This window comes from Eptatretus burgeri, chromosome 6 (assembly GCF_056783735.1).
Source record: "Eptatretus burgeri isolate ZD-2024b chromosome 6, Ebu_testis_v1, whole genome shotgun sequence".
Lineage (NCBI taxonomy): Eukaryota > Metazoa > Chordata > Myxini > Myxiniformes > Myxinidae > Eptatretus > Eptatretus burgeri.
The window spans coordinates 5,693,920-5,710,447 of record NC_140966.1 but is presented as its reverse complement, the minus strand read 5'-3'; the positions used below and the strand labels follow the sequence as shown (position 1 = coordinate 5,710,447).

At 43.4% G+C, this 16,528-nt stretch overlaps 1 protein-coding gene across 4 annotated transcripts in view; it reads left to right on the top strand.

Moving 5' to 3' along the window:
• The window catches only part of LOC147024172 (tyrosine-protein kinase receptor Tie-1-like), a 145,113-nt gene that overhangs the window by 11,797 nt on the left and 116,788 nt on the right, over positions 1 to 16,528 (top strand). For all 4 annotated transcript variants that reach the window (XM_085883826.1, XM_085883827.1, XM_085883825.1 and 1 more), the window contains exons 2-3: positions 9,970 to 10,293; positions 10,436 to 10,552. In XM_085883826.1, coding sequence (XP_085739952.1) covers positions 9,970 to 10,293; positions 10,436 to 10,552 — 441 coding nt within the window. The remainder of the gene's footprint in view (positions 1 to 9,969; positions 10,294 to 10,435; positions 10,553 to 16,528) is intronic.

Sequence of the window (16,528 nt, the reverse complement as noted above, 5' to 3'; positions counted from 1 at the left end):
CAAGTTACAACTCTCCGGAGGTCGAGGAGAGGAAGGGACGTCAAAGAATGTGTGAATTGGACAAATGAAGGCTATTTTTTTAGAACAGTTAATTTTTTTAACCCCCTGGCTTTCCCTCAAGTCCCCCAATCAAACACATGTCCAGAACACCCCTTCCCCTCCCCACTACCCCCTGCATCCCACATCCTCCTCTATCCCCCCTCCCTTCCATCCCTTTTCATCTCCACTGCCCCCCTGCTCTCCTTAATATTCCCGTCAGCGAAGCGAGGGGTTGTATTTGTTAGTTTAAATATATACTTGAGGACTGTCGCACACAAATTATCTGTCGTAATTACCTCCCCGTTCACGGGGGTTACGTTCTTGAAAAACCCCACGTTTGTAAAAACCACGATGAGCAAACTTAAGACCTTATGGGAAAAGTAGGGTTACGGGAACCAACTCGAAAATTTATCCACTTTTTTGCCTAAACTACAGTCGTAAAAATGAAAAACACTCAAAATTTTACTTACTTTTGATGATGGTGACGATGGTGGAGGGTGTTGGAGGTTATTGAGATGAAGTTAACATCCCTGGCTTAAGGTGGGTTTTCACGGGACACGCGAACGATTTGCGAAGGGTGCGAATGTCGAAAAAAATGGCAAAGTCCAACATTCGTATTTTAGGCTCTAAAAGTTCGCCAAACATGCGCGGGGGTGCGGAAGCATCGGCAATTGTTCGCAGGAGTCGTTTTTTGTTCGGCGGGAATTTCAAACTTTTTGCAGACAACATGCAGACAAGACAGAGTACTTGGTGATGTTTCATGGACGAGAGGAAAGTGTTAAAAGCATGAATGTCGCTCGTAACAAGTGGATGTCCACGGATTTGAGCCCCCAAGCTCGAGCACGCCGTGTGGCAAGATGGCGCTCGCCCTACTTTGTCGCACCGCACGCGGCCTCCGCACGCTCTGACCCCGCATAAGGTCGACGGCACAAGACCGTCAGATCGACGATGGGTTTCAGCTGGTCTCTCACAAGGTCCAGCATACAAGTCCAAGCTTGGCCTGTTCACCAGACAAGGCCAAATCGGGATGCCGGGCTCCGGAAGGCTGGGTCCATGGGATTCCAAAACGTCGTCTGTCCCGACTCACGTCACGGCTCGTCAGAGGCTCGTCGATCACCTCCTCTTGAAGCCGAGTCCAGATTCACACAGCAGCCAGGTCCTCTCAGTTATTTTCGACCTTTTCCTTTCCTTCTCACCTCGAAGCCCGAGCACGCCTCTAAACCGACTGTTCCCCCAAAACTGAACTACTCCAAGAAGTCTCCGTTTGCTGCCAACCGGCTCTTCCCCTTTACAAAGCCGACAAACTCTTCCCCTTGGTTTCACTTCCTCTTTTTGGCCACTCACCCTCTCAGCACTGGGCAGAGTCTCACCTGGAGAGAGGAAGGAAAAAGAAGGATCTCTCGATCCACCACCACCGCACAAACAAATAACAGCCTGTGACACCTCCCGACACACATGTAACGTCCATTTTACCGAACAGCCTGGCTAAACAAGCATTTAATGGGGGATCTGAGCTAACCCTATATTTAGTAGCATACGAAGGGCCATTTCCACAACAATATATTCAATATATATGCTGATGAGCCAAAACATTATGACCACCTACCTAATATGCTGTTGGTCCTCCTTGTGCCGCCAAAACAGCGCCGACCCGCCGAGGCATAGACTCTACAAGACCCCTGAATGTGTCCTGTGGTATCTGCATTAAAATATTAGCAGCAGATCCTTCAAGTCCTGTAAGGTGAGAGGTGGAGCCGCCGTGGATCAGACTTGTCGGTCCAGCACATCCCACCGATGCTCAATCGGATTGAGATCTGGAGAATGTGGAGGCCAGGGCAACACCGTGAACACTTCATGTTCCTCAAACCATTCCCGAACAATGTGTGTAGTGTGGCAGAGCGCATTATCCCGCTGAAAGAAGCCACTGCCATCAGGGAATACCATTGCTATGAAGGGGTGTACCTGGTCTGCAATGAAGTTTAGGTAGGTGACGCATGTCAAATTGACAGCCACATGAATGGCGGGACCCAGGGTTACCCAGCAGAACATTACCCAGAGCTTCACACTCCCTCCACTAGCCTGTCGTCTTCCCACAGTGCATCCTGGTGCGATCACTTCTCCAGGTAAACGGCGCACACGTACACAGCCGTCCACGTGGTCTAAAAGAAAAACGGGACTCATCAGACCAGGCGACCTTCTTCCACTGCTCCAAGGTCCATTTCCAATGCTCGCGTGCCCATTGTAGGTGATTTCGACGGTGGACAGGGGTCATAATGGGCACACTGACCGGTCTGCGGGTATGCAGCCCCATACGCAGCAGGGTGCGACACACTGGATTGTGACACATTCCTCCCGTGACCACCATTAAAATTTTCTGTGACGTGCCGCAGTAGAGTTTCTGTCAGTTTGGACCAGATGGGATAGCCTCCGTTGCCCTCGTGCATAGATGAGCCTTGGGCGCCAAACATCCTGTCGCCGGTTTGTGGTTTGTCCCTCTTCGGTACCGACAGTACCACTGTCAGTAGGTACTCAGCACTGCTGACTGGGAGCACCCCACAAGCCTTGCCGTTTCAGAGATGCTCTGACCCAGTCGTCTGGCCATAACAATTTGGCCCTGGTCAAAGTCACTCAGGTCTTTACTCCTGCCCATTTCTCCTGCATCCAACACATCAACTTAAAGAACTGACAGTTCACTTGCTGCCTAATATATCCCATCCCTTGACAGGTGCCATTGCAACAAGATAATCAATGTTATTCACTTCACCTGTCAGTAGTCATAATGTTTTGGCTCATTAGTGTATATATGTATATATATATATATATATATATATATATATATATATATATATATATATATATATATATATATATATATATATATCTTCTTCTTTCGGCTGCTCCCGTAAGGGGTCGCCACAGTGGATCATCCATATGATCCGCATAGGGATTTGGCACATGTTTTACGCCGGATGCCCTTCCTGACGCAACCCTGGTCGCCTCTTACGACACAAGGATATGGTACACCTATTTTAACCGGTGTATACACCGGCCCAGTATACTGGTACTCATTTCGCCGACCTCGGAAGGATGACAGGCTGAGTCAACCCCCTGGTGTATTAATACAGTGACCCAACGGGGCTTGAACTCAGGACCTTTTGGATCCCAAGCCGCTGCCAAAACCACTGCGCCAACACCAGGCATATATATATATATATATATATATATATATATATATATATATATATATATATATATATATATATATATATATATATATATATATATATATATATATATATATATACACACACACACACACATATATCAAAAAAGCAAAAATAACCACATCAAAAAATAAACAAGCAGTCATAGAATGGTACTTACGAAATCGTCAACTTGACCTCTGACCTTGTCTCATAAAAGCTGTCTCCAGAGAAGGTAACGACGCAAACCAGAAGTTTCTACGATGATTCTGTACCAAACCATCAAAAATCGTAACGTCGACCGAAGCAAAAATCTCCATTCTCCATGCAATTATTTAATATTATTTTATCAAAGTCACTCTTCTTATTATTCTTTCGGCTGCTCCCGTTAGGGGTCGCCACAGCGGATCAACTGTCTCCATTTCGCTCTATCCTCCACATCTTCCATTGACACTCCAACCACCCGCATGTCCGCCCTCACCGCATCCATGAACCTTTTCTTTGGCCTTCCTCTTCTACTCCTGCCTGGCGGCTCCATCTTCAGCATCCTTCTCCCGATATACTCCGTTTCCCTCCTGTGCACATGTCCAAACCATCTCAATCTCGCCTCTCTCACTTTGTCTCCAAACCGTCCTACCTGCGCTGTCCCTCTAATATGCTCATTCCTTATCCTTTCCATCCTCGTCACTCCCAACGAGAATCGCAGCATCTTTAACTCTGCCACCTCCAGCTCCACTTCCTGTCTTTTTATCAGCGCCACCGCCTCCAAACCATACAACATAGCTGGTCTCACTACCGTCTTATATACTTTCCCCTTCACTCTTGCAGCTACCCTTCTGTCACAAATCACTCCTGCAACTCTTCCCCACCCACTCCATCCTGCCTGCACTCTCTTTTTCACTTCTCTCCCACACTCTCCGTTACTTTGGACAGTTGATCCCAAGTATTTAAACCAATCCACCTTCCCCACCTCAACTCCTTGCAACCGCACCATACCACCACCCTCCCTCTCATTTACGCACATGTACTCCATCTTACTCCTACTGACTAACATTCCCCTTCTCTCCAGTGCGTACCTCCACCTCTCAAGGCTCACCTCAGCCTGCTCCCTACTCTCCCTACAGATCATGATGTCATCCACGAACATCATAGTCCATGGAGACTCCAGTCTGATCTCGTCCGTCAACCTGTCCATCACCATTGCAAACAGGAAAGGGCTCAGAGTCGATCCTTGGTGCAATCCTACTTTAACCTTAAACCGGTCCGTCATTCCTCCCGCACACCTCACCGCTGTCACACTGTCCTCATACATATCCTGCACAATCCTCACATACTTCTCCACCACTCCCGACTTCCTCATACAATACCACAACTCCTCTCTTGGCACCCTATCATAAGCTTTCTCGAGATCCACAAACACACAATGTAACTCTTTCTGGCCTTCCCTATACTTCTCCATCAACATTCTCAAAGCAAACATCGCATCAGTGGTGCTCTTTCCTGGCATAAACCCATATTGCTGCTCACAGATCGTCACCTCTCCTCTCAACCTCGCTTCCACTACTCTTTCCCACAACTTCATAGTGTGGCGAAACAACTTTATCCCTCTGTAATTTCCACAGCTCTGCACATCACCCTTATTCTTGAAAATCGGAACCAGCACACTTAATCTCCACTCCTCCGGCATCCTCTCACTTTCCAAGACTTTATTAAACAATCTGGTTAACAACCCCACTGCCATCTCTCCTAAGCACTTCCATGCCTCCACTGGTATACCATCTGGGCCAACCGCCTTTCCACTTTTCATCCTCTTCATAGCAGTCCTCACTTCATCCTTACTGATCCACCCCACTTCCAGATTCTATATATATATATATATATATATATATATCTCTCTCTCTTTCTCTCTTTCTCTCTTTCTCTCTTTCTCTCTTTCTCTCTTTCTCTCTTTCTCTCTTTCTCTCTTTCTCTCTTTCTCTCTTTCTCTCTTTCTCTCTTTCTCTCTTTCTCTCTTTCTCTCTTTCTCTCTTTCTCTCTTTCTCTCTTTCTCTCTTTCTCTCTTTCTCTCTTTCTCTCTTTCTCTCTTTCTCTCTTTCTCTCTTTCTCTCTTTCTCTCTTTCTCTCTTTCTCTCTTTCTCTCTTTCTCTCTTTCTCTCTTTCTCTCTTTCTCTCTTTCTCTCTTTCTCTCTTTCTCTCTTTCTCTCTTTCTCTCTCTCTCTCTCTCTCTCTCTCTCTCTCTCTCTCTCTCTCTCTTTTTCTTTCTCTCTCTCTCTCTTTTTCTTTCTCTCTCTCTCTCTCTCTCTCTCTCTCTCTTTCTCTCTTTCTCTCTCTCTCTCTCTTTCTCTCTTTCTCTCTTTCTCTCCTCTCTTTCTCTCTTTCTCTCTTTCTCTCTTTCTCTCTTTCTCTCTTTCTCTCTTTCTCTCTCTCTTTCTCTCTCTCTCTTTCTCTCTCTCTCTCTCTCATTTTCGCCATCCACCTTCTCAACACTCTCCTCGCTCGTCAGCAAATTCCCATTTACGTCCTTTATCACCCAAACCTGCAGCACAAAAAAAAAAAATAATAAAAAACCTGCAGCACATCCTTCCCAGCTCGGACCCTCTGTCTTGCCAATCGGTATAAATCCTTTTCCCCTTCTTTTGTATCCAACTTCTCATACAGGTCATCATATGCCTTATTTAGCCTTTGCCACCTCTCTCTTTGCCTTTTGCCGCCACTCGTTGTACTGCTGCCTACTTTCTTCATCTCTCTGACTATCCCACTTCTTTTTTGCCAACCCCTTCTTCTTTATACTTTCCTGTACTTCCTCGTTCCACCACCAAGTCTGCTGATCTTCCTTCCTCTGTCCAGATGTCACACCAAGTACCTTCCTAGCTATCTCCCTTACCACTTCTGCTGTCGTTGCCCAATCATCCCACCCATCTTTACCACCATACTACACCTGTCTCGCCTCCTCTCTAAATTCCACGCAACAGTCTTCCTCCTTCAGCTTCCACCATCTGGTCCTTGGTTCAGCCCTCACTCTCTTCCTCAACCTCACCTCGAAAATCATCCGACAGACCACCAATCGATGCTGTCGAGCTGCACTCTCCCCTGCCACAACCTTACAGTCTCTAATCTCTTTCAGGTTGCATCTCCTGCTTAAGATGTAATCCACCTGTGTGCACTTTCCTCCACTCTTGTACGTCACCCTGTGTTCCTCCTTCTTCTTGAAATTCGTATTTACCACTGCCATTTCCATTCTTTTTACAAACTCTACCACCACCATTTGCCCTTCCACATTTCTCTTGTTGAGACCGTACCTCCCCATCACCTCCTCATCCTCTTTATTCCCTTCCCCAACATGCCCATTGAAATCTGCTCCAATCACCACTCTTTCATCCTTGGATACACTCTCCACCACTTCATCTAACTCACTCCAGAAATCTTCTTTATATTCCATCTCACACCCCAAATGAGGTGCATATGCACTGATGACATTCATAATCACCCCTTCAATTTGCAACTTCACACTCATCACTCGGTCAGACACAATCCTCACCTCCAATACCCTCTTGACATAATCTTCCTTCAGGATTACCCCGACACCATTTCTCCTCCCATCCACACCATGGTAGAACAGTTTGAAACCACCTCCAATGCTCCTAGCCTTACTCCCCATCCACTTGGTCTCTTGTACACACAGTATGTGCACCTTTGTTCTCTCCATCATATCAGCCAACTCTCGCCCTTTGCCAGTCATCGTCCCAACATTCAGAGTTTCAACTCTCACCTCCACACTTCTACCCTTCCACCTCTCCCACTGCCTCCGGACTCGCCTTCCCCGTCTCCTTCTCCCCCTTCGCCCAGCAGTAGCACAATTTCCACTGGTACCCTGCTGACCACCGGTACCGGTGGCGGTTGTTGGTAACCTGGGCCTCGACCGATCCGGTCTGGAAATTCGTTTTGTTGTCCGCATAATGATTTCGCATAGGTTTTTACGCTGGATGCCTTTCCTGATGCAACCCTGATCGCCTCTTACGACACACAGGGATATGGTACACCTATTCTAACCGGGGAATACACCGGCCCAGTTACACTGGTACTCATTTCGCCGACCTTGGAAGGATGACAGACTGAGTCGACCCCCTGGTGTTATACTACTTGGTATATGCACATATACATACATATATGCAGTATACATATACATACATATATATATATATGCAGTATACATATACATACATATATGCAGTATACATATACATACATATATGCAGTATATATATATATATATATATATATATATATATATATATATATATATGTATATATATATATATATATATACTGCATATATATATATATATATATACATATACACACACACACACATATACATATTAATTCAGTGGCCCAACGGGGCTTGAACTCAGGACCTTCTGGGTCCCAAGCCGCTGCCCAAACCACTGCGCCAACACCAGGCATTATATTTATTTATTTTTTAATCAAAGTCACAAAACCGTAATATTCGGCCATCCACCAACAATCTTTACATAATCCGACGGCTTAGCGAGTCAGACATGCGACGATAACCTTTATTGGGATAAAAATGACTTTTAAACACCATCTTTATCGAAAACACCGTCAGCGCGCACACGGAAAACCTTTACGTGATCAACGACGCCTCTGCTCGAGCGCGTTGCACCACGTGACGAGCCGTGACGCGGCGAGTGAAATATTTTTAATACAATCTTAAAACGTCTCCAAAACATCCGATTTTTACCAGAATTTCGACAACCCAGTGTTAAGCGTCCTAAGCGATCACAAAAATCAAAGACAAAATTAAAATCGAAGTTAACGTCGACCAAAGCAAAAATACTCCATTTCTCCACATGAATTTACGGAATTATGTTTGACCTCACTGTGACCTTGACCTTTGACCGATTTTGACCAAAATCTAATTAGCGCTAGCCATCACCCTCCTGAATCACATGGTGTAATTTGATGTTGTTAGCTTCTTCCGTTCTCGAGTTATCGTCCGTACAAACAAACACACAAACAAACAAACAGAGGATGGAAGTCATCAATATACTTACGAAATCTTTAGATTTCGTAAGTCATAATTCTGCCTGCCAGACTGCGTCCAATCAAGTTGAAATTTAAAACCTGTATTCCGCATCACTGTTATATCATAATTGTGAAGTTTCACGTCGATTGATTCAGCGGTTCCAGAGAAAACATTATTTAATATTTTGCTTTAATTCAATATGGCTGCCAAAGCATGTGACCTATCAATTATTCCTTAACAAACTTGTATATCCAAGGCTTGGGGAACATTTTTGTGAAGTTTCCCCTTGATCTATCCAGCTGTTCTGGAGAAATTTTTTTTATAGGTTTTAGGGTAAATCCAATATGGCTGCCAAGTCAATATGGCTGCTATGACGCCAAATGTGTGAACCTTTTCTTCCTCGTGGATAGGTGGTCATACTTATAAAGTTTCGCCTCGATCTGTTCAGCCACTTCAGAGAAGATTTTTGAAGGTTTTTGTTTTTCTTAACAACATGGCTGCTGAATCACGTGATCGATGAAATCAATTTTTTTTTTGTGGACCATTTTATCCCAAGATGACCCTCAAAATTTTTCATACTGATCAGATGTAGTGTTCTACTTATGCAATTATGATGTCATTAAAAATCACACTTATTCCGAATGAGGAGTATTTGCCCTGTGCCAAGTTTCAATTTTTCCCTTGATACGGTTTCAGCGATACAGAGGTCAAAAGTTTTTTGGTTCATCCAACATGCCTGTCACACCACGTGACCTATGATGTCATAATTAGCATTCAAACATTATACATGAGTAGTCGCTGCGATGGTGAAAATTTTGTCTCAATCCGACAAGCGGTTGCGGAGAAAATCACTAAAGTTCTGTGCAGACAAACAGACAGGCATAGAAGCAGACAAATGGACCCAAATGCAATACCCTCTCCTTCGGCGAGAGTAATATCAGTTCAATGGGGGTGGTGTATTCAATGTTCAATGGGCGGTGTTCAGGACTGCTTCTGGACTACTTCAATAGCACTAAACTTTCCTGGCTGACCCCACAAGAAGATGGGAATACTTGGGCCCATTCGTCGTAGTGGTAGTAGTAATAGTAGCAGTGGTAGTAGTAGCAGTAGTATCGTAATTGCTTCTGACACTTCACAGTGCAGGAATTCCTTTGCTCCATCTCCCAGCTTGTGCCAACTCTCCACTCTCACTCAGACCCCTCTTCACTCTTTTCTATCATGTATCTGCCAGAATTGTTTGGGGGGGGGGTGGGGGCTGAATAGAAAGAGCCAATGGGAGAATCGCATACGTATACGACTTCATTTCCACATAGGTCCTGCAGCAAGAAACATTTCTGTACTCAGCCAAGTCATTTTGGGCTGTTTTTAGGGTTATCCCCCAAAGCTGTTCCAATTCTTACCTACTCATCCTGCGTCTACGCAGTTCTGGACCACGCCACATTTCATTCTCCACCCTCAAATGGGATACGTGGGGAAAATAAATGAAAGGCAACTAAAGACATGACAAACAACCTAAATATGCACAACCATTTTAAAACAAATAAACATACAGAAATTATACAACTAAAGGTCATTCCACATAGTGCGCATTATCCTGCACAGCAAGGCTCATAACAATGTGCAAGTTCCCCTTTTTCAAGACACGTATCTCAGAAAGTATGCTCTCTTTCTCTTTGTCAGGTGCAACATTGCGATTAGCTTTAATAGATGAAACTCCACTTCTACCCAGCGGGTCTAACATTAGCAACCTCTCCTGCATCGTCTGGCACCAAGAGACCTCAGAACAAAAAGGAACTTCAGCAGAACCTGCTCAGCTTCCCATTCCAAGCATCACATCTGATCACTCTCCAGCCTTTCCCTCAAACTCCCCGAGAGCCCTTTTGGTTGAAAGCGAAGGCCGCACACTGTTTGGATTGGCACGGACTGTCGTAAAGACAGGAGCAGGCACATTCAAGTGCAGTGTTAATCATCAAGAAATAACAACGTTTCGCTCACGTGCCACAGGTGGGACAACTATTTTCAAAAGCTTATGGCATATTCATTTTATTGACTGCTACTCGATTCTACAATTCTTTCAAAATTATTTTGTTGTCATTTATGGAGCTTTAACGGAGTTTACAAATTTTTCATGTTACTTTATCAACAGCATTGCTTTTTGCTGAGGATGTGACGGTGACAGTGAGTCGTGGAGAAGTAGCCACTTTAGCGGTTTGCAGTCACTTTCAGCCTCCTGAGGACATCCTTTGGTATCACAATGATTTTGGTGAGCATGCACCAGAGTTCTGATGTTTTTTTACTGGTAATTTTGATAGTTGATTGTCATTTGTTTAAGAAAACAATATTAATCCACCTCAAAAGTTTGCTTGGAACTGTTATTGCAGTGAATATCATGCTATGAATCAACAGATTTGACATGCCTTAATCAATAATCATTTGACCTCCATACTCTTCACTAATCCCTCAATACATGATGTCGTTTGTACCTTCATTGTATATAATTGGAACAACATTGAATGTGGTTAGACTGAAAACTTTCTTCATGTTCAGAGATTTGACGTCGATGTCCTTCAGCATGTGCAATACACCATGATGGTCGCAGTTTACTTTTATAATTACAAGCACTGAACTCATTGCTTTACTTACATATGTTACATTTAAAGTCCAGTAATACAATTTATTGATAGTCAATATTTGCAATTTTTTTATTACAGAAAGGCTCATAACAATGTGCAAGTTCCCCTTTTTCAAGACACGTATCTCACGTAACATTTTATTTACTGCAAACAACCCAACACGAGATAGATATATATATATATATATATATATATATATATATATATATATATATATATATATATATATATATATATATATATATGTAGATACATGCATATATATGCATATATGTAGATATATATATATATATATATATATATATATATATATATATATATATATATATATATATATATATATATATATATATATATATATATATATATGGATATATGCATATATATAGATATATACATATTTCTAGATATATGCATATATATAGATATATGCAGATATATGCATATATATGCATATATATAGATATATAGATATATGCAGATATATGCATATATATAGATATATAGATATATGCAGATATATGCATATATATATAGATATATGCATATATATATATATATATATATATATATATATATATATATATATATATATATATATATATATATCAAAAATATAAATATATATAGATATATATATATATATATATATAATATATATATATATATATATATGGAAAATATAAATATATATACATATATATATACAGTTTGTCAACTGAGAGTTCAGTACAACATTGGTCAAAAAGACCCATAAAATAATTCACAACTTATTGTACCTCGACACAAACGGAGTATGTTGGCCAACAACTGCACAGAGTTCCACTTCTTTCAGCAAAAAACAAGAACCTGTGGTTGCAGGACACAAAAACACAGACACTGAAGGTTTGGAAAAACATTGCCTGGTCTGATGAATCCCAGTTCCTGCTGTTTCATGCTGATGGGAGGACTAGGGTGTGGAGAAAACCACATGAGTACATGCATCCATCATGTCGTGTATCAAGATCGCAGGCTGCTGGTGGTGGTGTGATGGTGTGGGGTGTGTTTTCATAGCACACATTGCGCCCCTTGATAAAAGTGGAGTAATGTTTCAATGCCACAGGATATCTGAACTTCATTGCCAATCAGGTGCATCCCTTCATGGCGAATGGATTTCTTCAGCAGGATAATGCCTCATGCCACAAGGCAAGGACTGTCTAGGAATGCTTCCACAAACACGACAGTGATTTCAGCTCACTGCAGTGGCCTGCCCAGTCACCAGATCTCAATCCAATTGAGCATCTGTAGGATGAGAATGAACAAGGTTTCAGAGTAGAGATCCACTTGACACAACTGTGGGAAGCATTGGAGTCAACATGGGCCAACATCCCTGTGGAATGCTTTTGACACCTTGTAGAGTCCATGCCCTGACAAACTAAAGCTGTTCTGAGGGAAAAAATGGGTGCAACTCAATATTCATAAGATGTTCCTTGCGTTTTGTACACCGAGTGCATATGTATATATAAATTTATAATTATAATTTTTTATACATGGTCAAGGCTCGTGGAAGAGCTCAGACACAGAACAGATCAGGAAACAACATAACAAAGGGAACAGCAGGAGAAAGGGGAAACGCCGACAGCAGGGCGGGGGGAGAAAGTAGATGGAGATGGACAAACAAGGGATGCAGGTAACAATGAGGGTTAGGAGAGAACGCAAGGGGTGAACAAGATGGATACATCAGCAAGAGTTTTGGAGGGTGAGGGGTGGGTTTATGCGTATTGAAAAGATCATTGTTTTGGATGGGGGATGACTTGAGATGGTGGTGAACACCTGTCTTGCAGACCTGGAGCGAAGAATAAGATTGAAGAGAGTGTAGAAGATGGTTCCACAGGTGGGGAAAAAAGAGGAGTAAATGAGTGGTGGTGAGCAGTGGTTCTGGATTTAGGCAGTTTCACCTGGAGGAAGTTTCTGATGGACCATGTGCGTCCGGCAGACACATGGGGGGGGGGACAAAGTATCAAGAGTGTAGAGGGTGCAAGGCCAGCGAAGAGGCAGAAGAAGACAGAGAGACCACCAAACGGTTGGCAGTAGTGAAGTGATAGGCCTATTGATTCAGCTTCATCACAAGAGATTCCAATGATCTTGAAAGCCTTGGTTTCCATGGCATCAAGCTGAGCAAGATGTGAGCCAGGGAAGCCAGCCCAAAGGGGAAAGCAATACTCCATCAGGCTGTGGATGAAAGCCTTGTCAGTGGATGGCATTTCAGGTGTGCCAAGGAAGGACTTTGCATGATGGAGGATGCCCAGTCAGTGTCTGGCTTTGGAGGCAAACTTTAAAATGCGACTTGCCCGAGAGAGGTCATAGCTGATAGTGAGACCCAAGACTTTGTGTGACTGAACCTCTTCAAGAGGGTTGTTGAGAAAGTATATTGAAGGGTTTGTGGTACGGTACTTTCAGAGGGAGGGGGTGGGAGGAGAGAGAGAGAGAGAGAGAGAGAGAGAGAGAGAGAGAGAGAGAGAGAGAGAGAGAGAGAGAGAGAGAGAGAGAGAGAGAGAGAGAGAGAGAGAGAGAGAGAGAGAGAGAGAGAGAGAGAGAGAGAGAGAGAGAGAGAGAGAGAGAGAGAGAGAGAGAGAGAGAGAGAGAGAGAGAGAGAGAGAGAGAGAGAGAGAGAGAGAGAGAGAGAGAGAGAGAGAGAGAGAGAGAGAGAGAGAGAGAGAGAGAGATGGAGAGAGAGAGATGGAGAGAGAGAGATGGAGAGAGAGAGAGATGGAGAGAGAGAGATGGAGAGAGAGAGATGGAGAGAGAGATGGAGAGAGAGATGGAGTCATCACTGTTGGGAGGATTGTTCAACACGCAGACAAACATGAGTTGAGAACGGTCTCACGAAAACTCAGAGTAAGTCGCAGCCCGAGGTACTCCTGAGGATTGGGAGGTGTTAGAGCAATACATGGAGAGTGAGAAATTGAGTTTTTGATGTACAGTGCAACTCCACTGCTGGGACGGGTGTTCATGTCGATCAAACTGGAGGAGACAATAGTCAGGGAGAGACACAAAGGAGTCACGGACATCCTGTGGAAGGAAGGATTCTGTTTAACGGATGAACTCCAGTTTATTGGCAGCAGCCTGGATTGAGAGATCTGTCAGGCTGGAATGGAGGGGGGCTGGTAGACCCCCTCAGACCCTGATTTTCTAATCAGTTCCGAAGGAAGTGACTTATAAAATGGGGGTCCATGTCCGTCGATCCGTCTGTCAGTCCGTCTGTCTGTCTGTCTGTCCACAATCAATCTTTCAATCATTATTCTGCAACCTGTGGTCAGAATGACTTGAAACTCAGAGGGATGATACTTGGGGAGATGCCGCAGAACCTCACTCAGTAAAGTTTCAGATTTGTCCCCGATTAACTTAGTTAATTAGTCGAATCAATTAATCTTCAAAGTCCAAAAACTCAGAGACTATTCATAGTTTTTGCTTCTGGTTTGGCAAAATGGTTCTTTGCAACAATGTCTACAGCTTGTCTCGGCGTTTTTTTTCCGAATTTTTGTCAAGGAGGAAAGATAATGAGGCTTAATGAGTATGAAGTTCATGAGGACCAATTAATCTTCAAAGTCCTAAAACTCCAAGAGTATTCGTAGTTTTTGCTTCTTGTATGGTATAATGCTTCTATGGAACAATGTCTACACCTTATCGCAGTGTTTTTTTTCTGAATTGTTGCCCAGGAAGAAAGATAATGAGTCTTAACGAGTATGAAGTTCTTTAGGGCCGGAATAAAAACAATGAATGTTAAAGAATATATCCAATATCGATGAAGTCGGAACTGACCAGGGCCCAGGGGTTGTATTTTTTTTTTTAATGCCATGAACAAACTTTGGTACGTCATGGGTGATGAAGGTTGTGGTCAAGTTTAATCAGAATTGCTTGTGTAGTTTCTGAGAAGAAAGCAAATACCTCCTTTGGGGGGTAGCCCCCATAACCCCCCCCCCGAGGGCCCGAATTTTTTTTTATGCCCTGAATAAACGTTGGTACATATAATCCGGTATTGAACGTTGTGGTGAAGTTTCATCAAAATCCTATGTGGAGTTTCAGAGAAGAAGTTGAAAGTCGTTGTGGACGGATGGACGGAGGATGCGCCATCCCGTTAGCTCCCCAGAACTACTTCGCAGGTGAGCTAAAAATAGGAATGCACGTCCTGAAGCTCACCTGGATCAGGAGAAACAGTCAAACAAATCTGCTGCACACCCCCTCGACCCTGTTTTTTATGCTGTGAACAAACGGGTGATAAAGGTTGTGGTCACGTTTCAGTGAAATTGTGTGTAGTATTGGAGAAGAGAACAAATATCTATTTTGGGAGTTGAAACCCCATGCAGACACCACGAGACCCTGATTTTCAGCTCACCTCGAACGTAGTTCCGGGGAGCTTATGGGATGGCGCGTCGTCCATCCGTCCACCTGTCCAGAAACTAGACAGCAATTCTGATGAAACTTGACCATAACCTTCATAACCCATGATGTCCCAAAGTTTGTTCATGGCATTAAAAAAATTGGGGTCTGAGAGGGTCTCTGGAGGGAGTTTACAGGGGGGAGGGGTTGCCCCCCTCTCCAAAAAGAGATCTTTGCTTTCTTCGCAGAAACCACACACACAATTCTGATGAAACTTGACTGCAAACTTCTTCACCCATGGTGTACCAAAGTTTGTTAATGACATTCGAAAAATTGGGTTTTGAAGGGGATAAGGGGGTTGCCCCCCAAAATATGTATTTGCTTTCTTCTCCAAAACTACAAACACAATTTCAATGAAACTTGACCACAACCTTCACCACCCGTGATGTACCAAGGTTTGTTCATGACATTAGAAAAATCGGAGTGCAAGAGGGTGTAAGGAGTGGTGCCCCCAAAAATATGTATTTGCCTTCTTCTCCGAAACTACAAACGCAATATTGATGAAACTTGACCACAACCTTCATCACCCATGATGTACCAAAGTTTGTTCACGCCATTAAAATTTTTGAGGTCTAAGGGGGTCTACAGGGGGTTTTCCCCACAAAAGAGGTATTTGCTTTCTTCTCAGAAACTACACACACAATTCCATTGAAACTTCACCACAATCTTCATCACCCATGTTTTACCGAAGTTTGCTTGTGATATTAGATAAATCGGGGTTGAAGGGGGTGGAGGGGTTGCCCCACAAAATATGTATTTGTTTTATTCTCCGAAATTACACACACAATTTTGATGACACTTGACCACAACCTTCATCAACCAGGATGTACAAAAGTTTGTTCATGCCATTGAAAAATTTGAGGTCTAGAGGGGTCTGTGGTGGGTTGTCCCCAAAATAGGTATTTGCTTCCTTCTCAGAAATTCCGATTCCGATGAAACTTGACCACGACTTTCATTTGTACCATATCCTGATGCTGTGTGGACTGTGATTTTCCGCTGACGGAGTAAAAAAAAGACCATGTCATGAATGGTGACAAAAAGAGTAGCACCATGGCTGAGGCCCGTGCGGCGAAGTGGAAGACACTGAAGAGCAAATCATTCATCCGTCTCCCTCTAGATGCAAATAGCCGATGCCAACACTGCCTCCGTGCAAACTACTTGGCATATCTTGTGCGCCACCCCTCCAA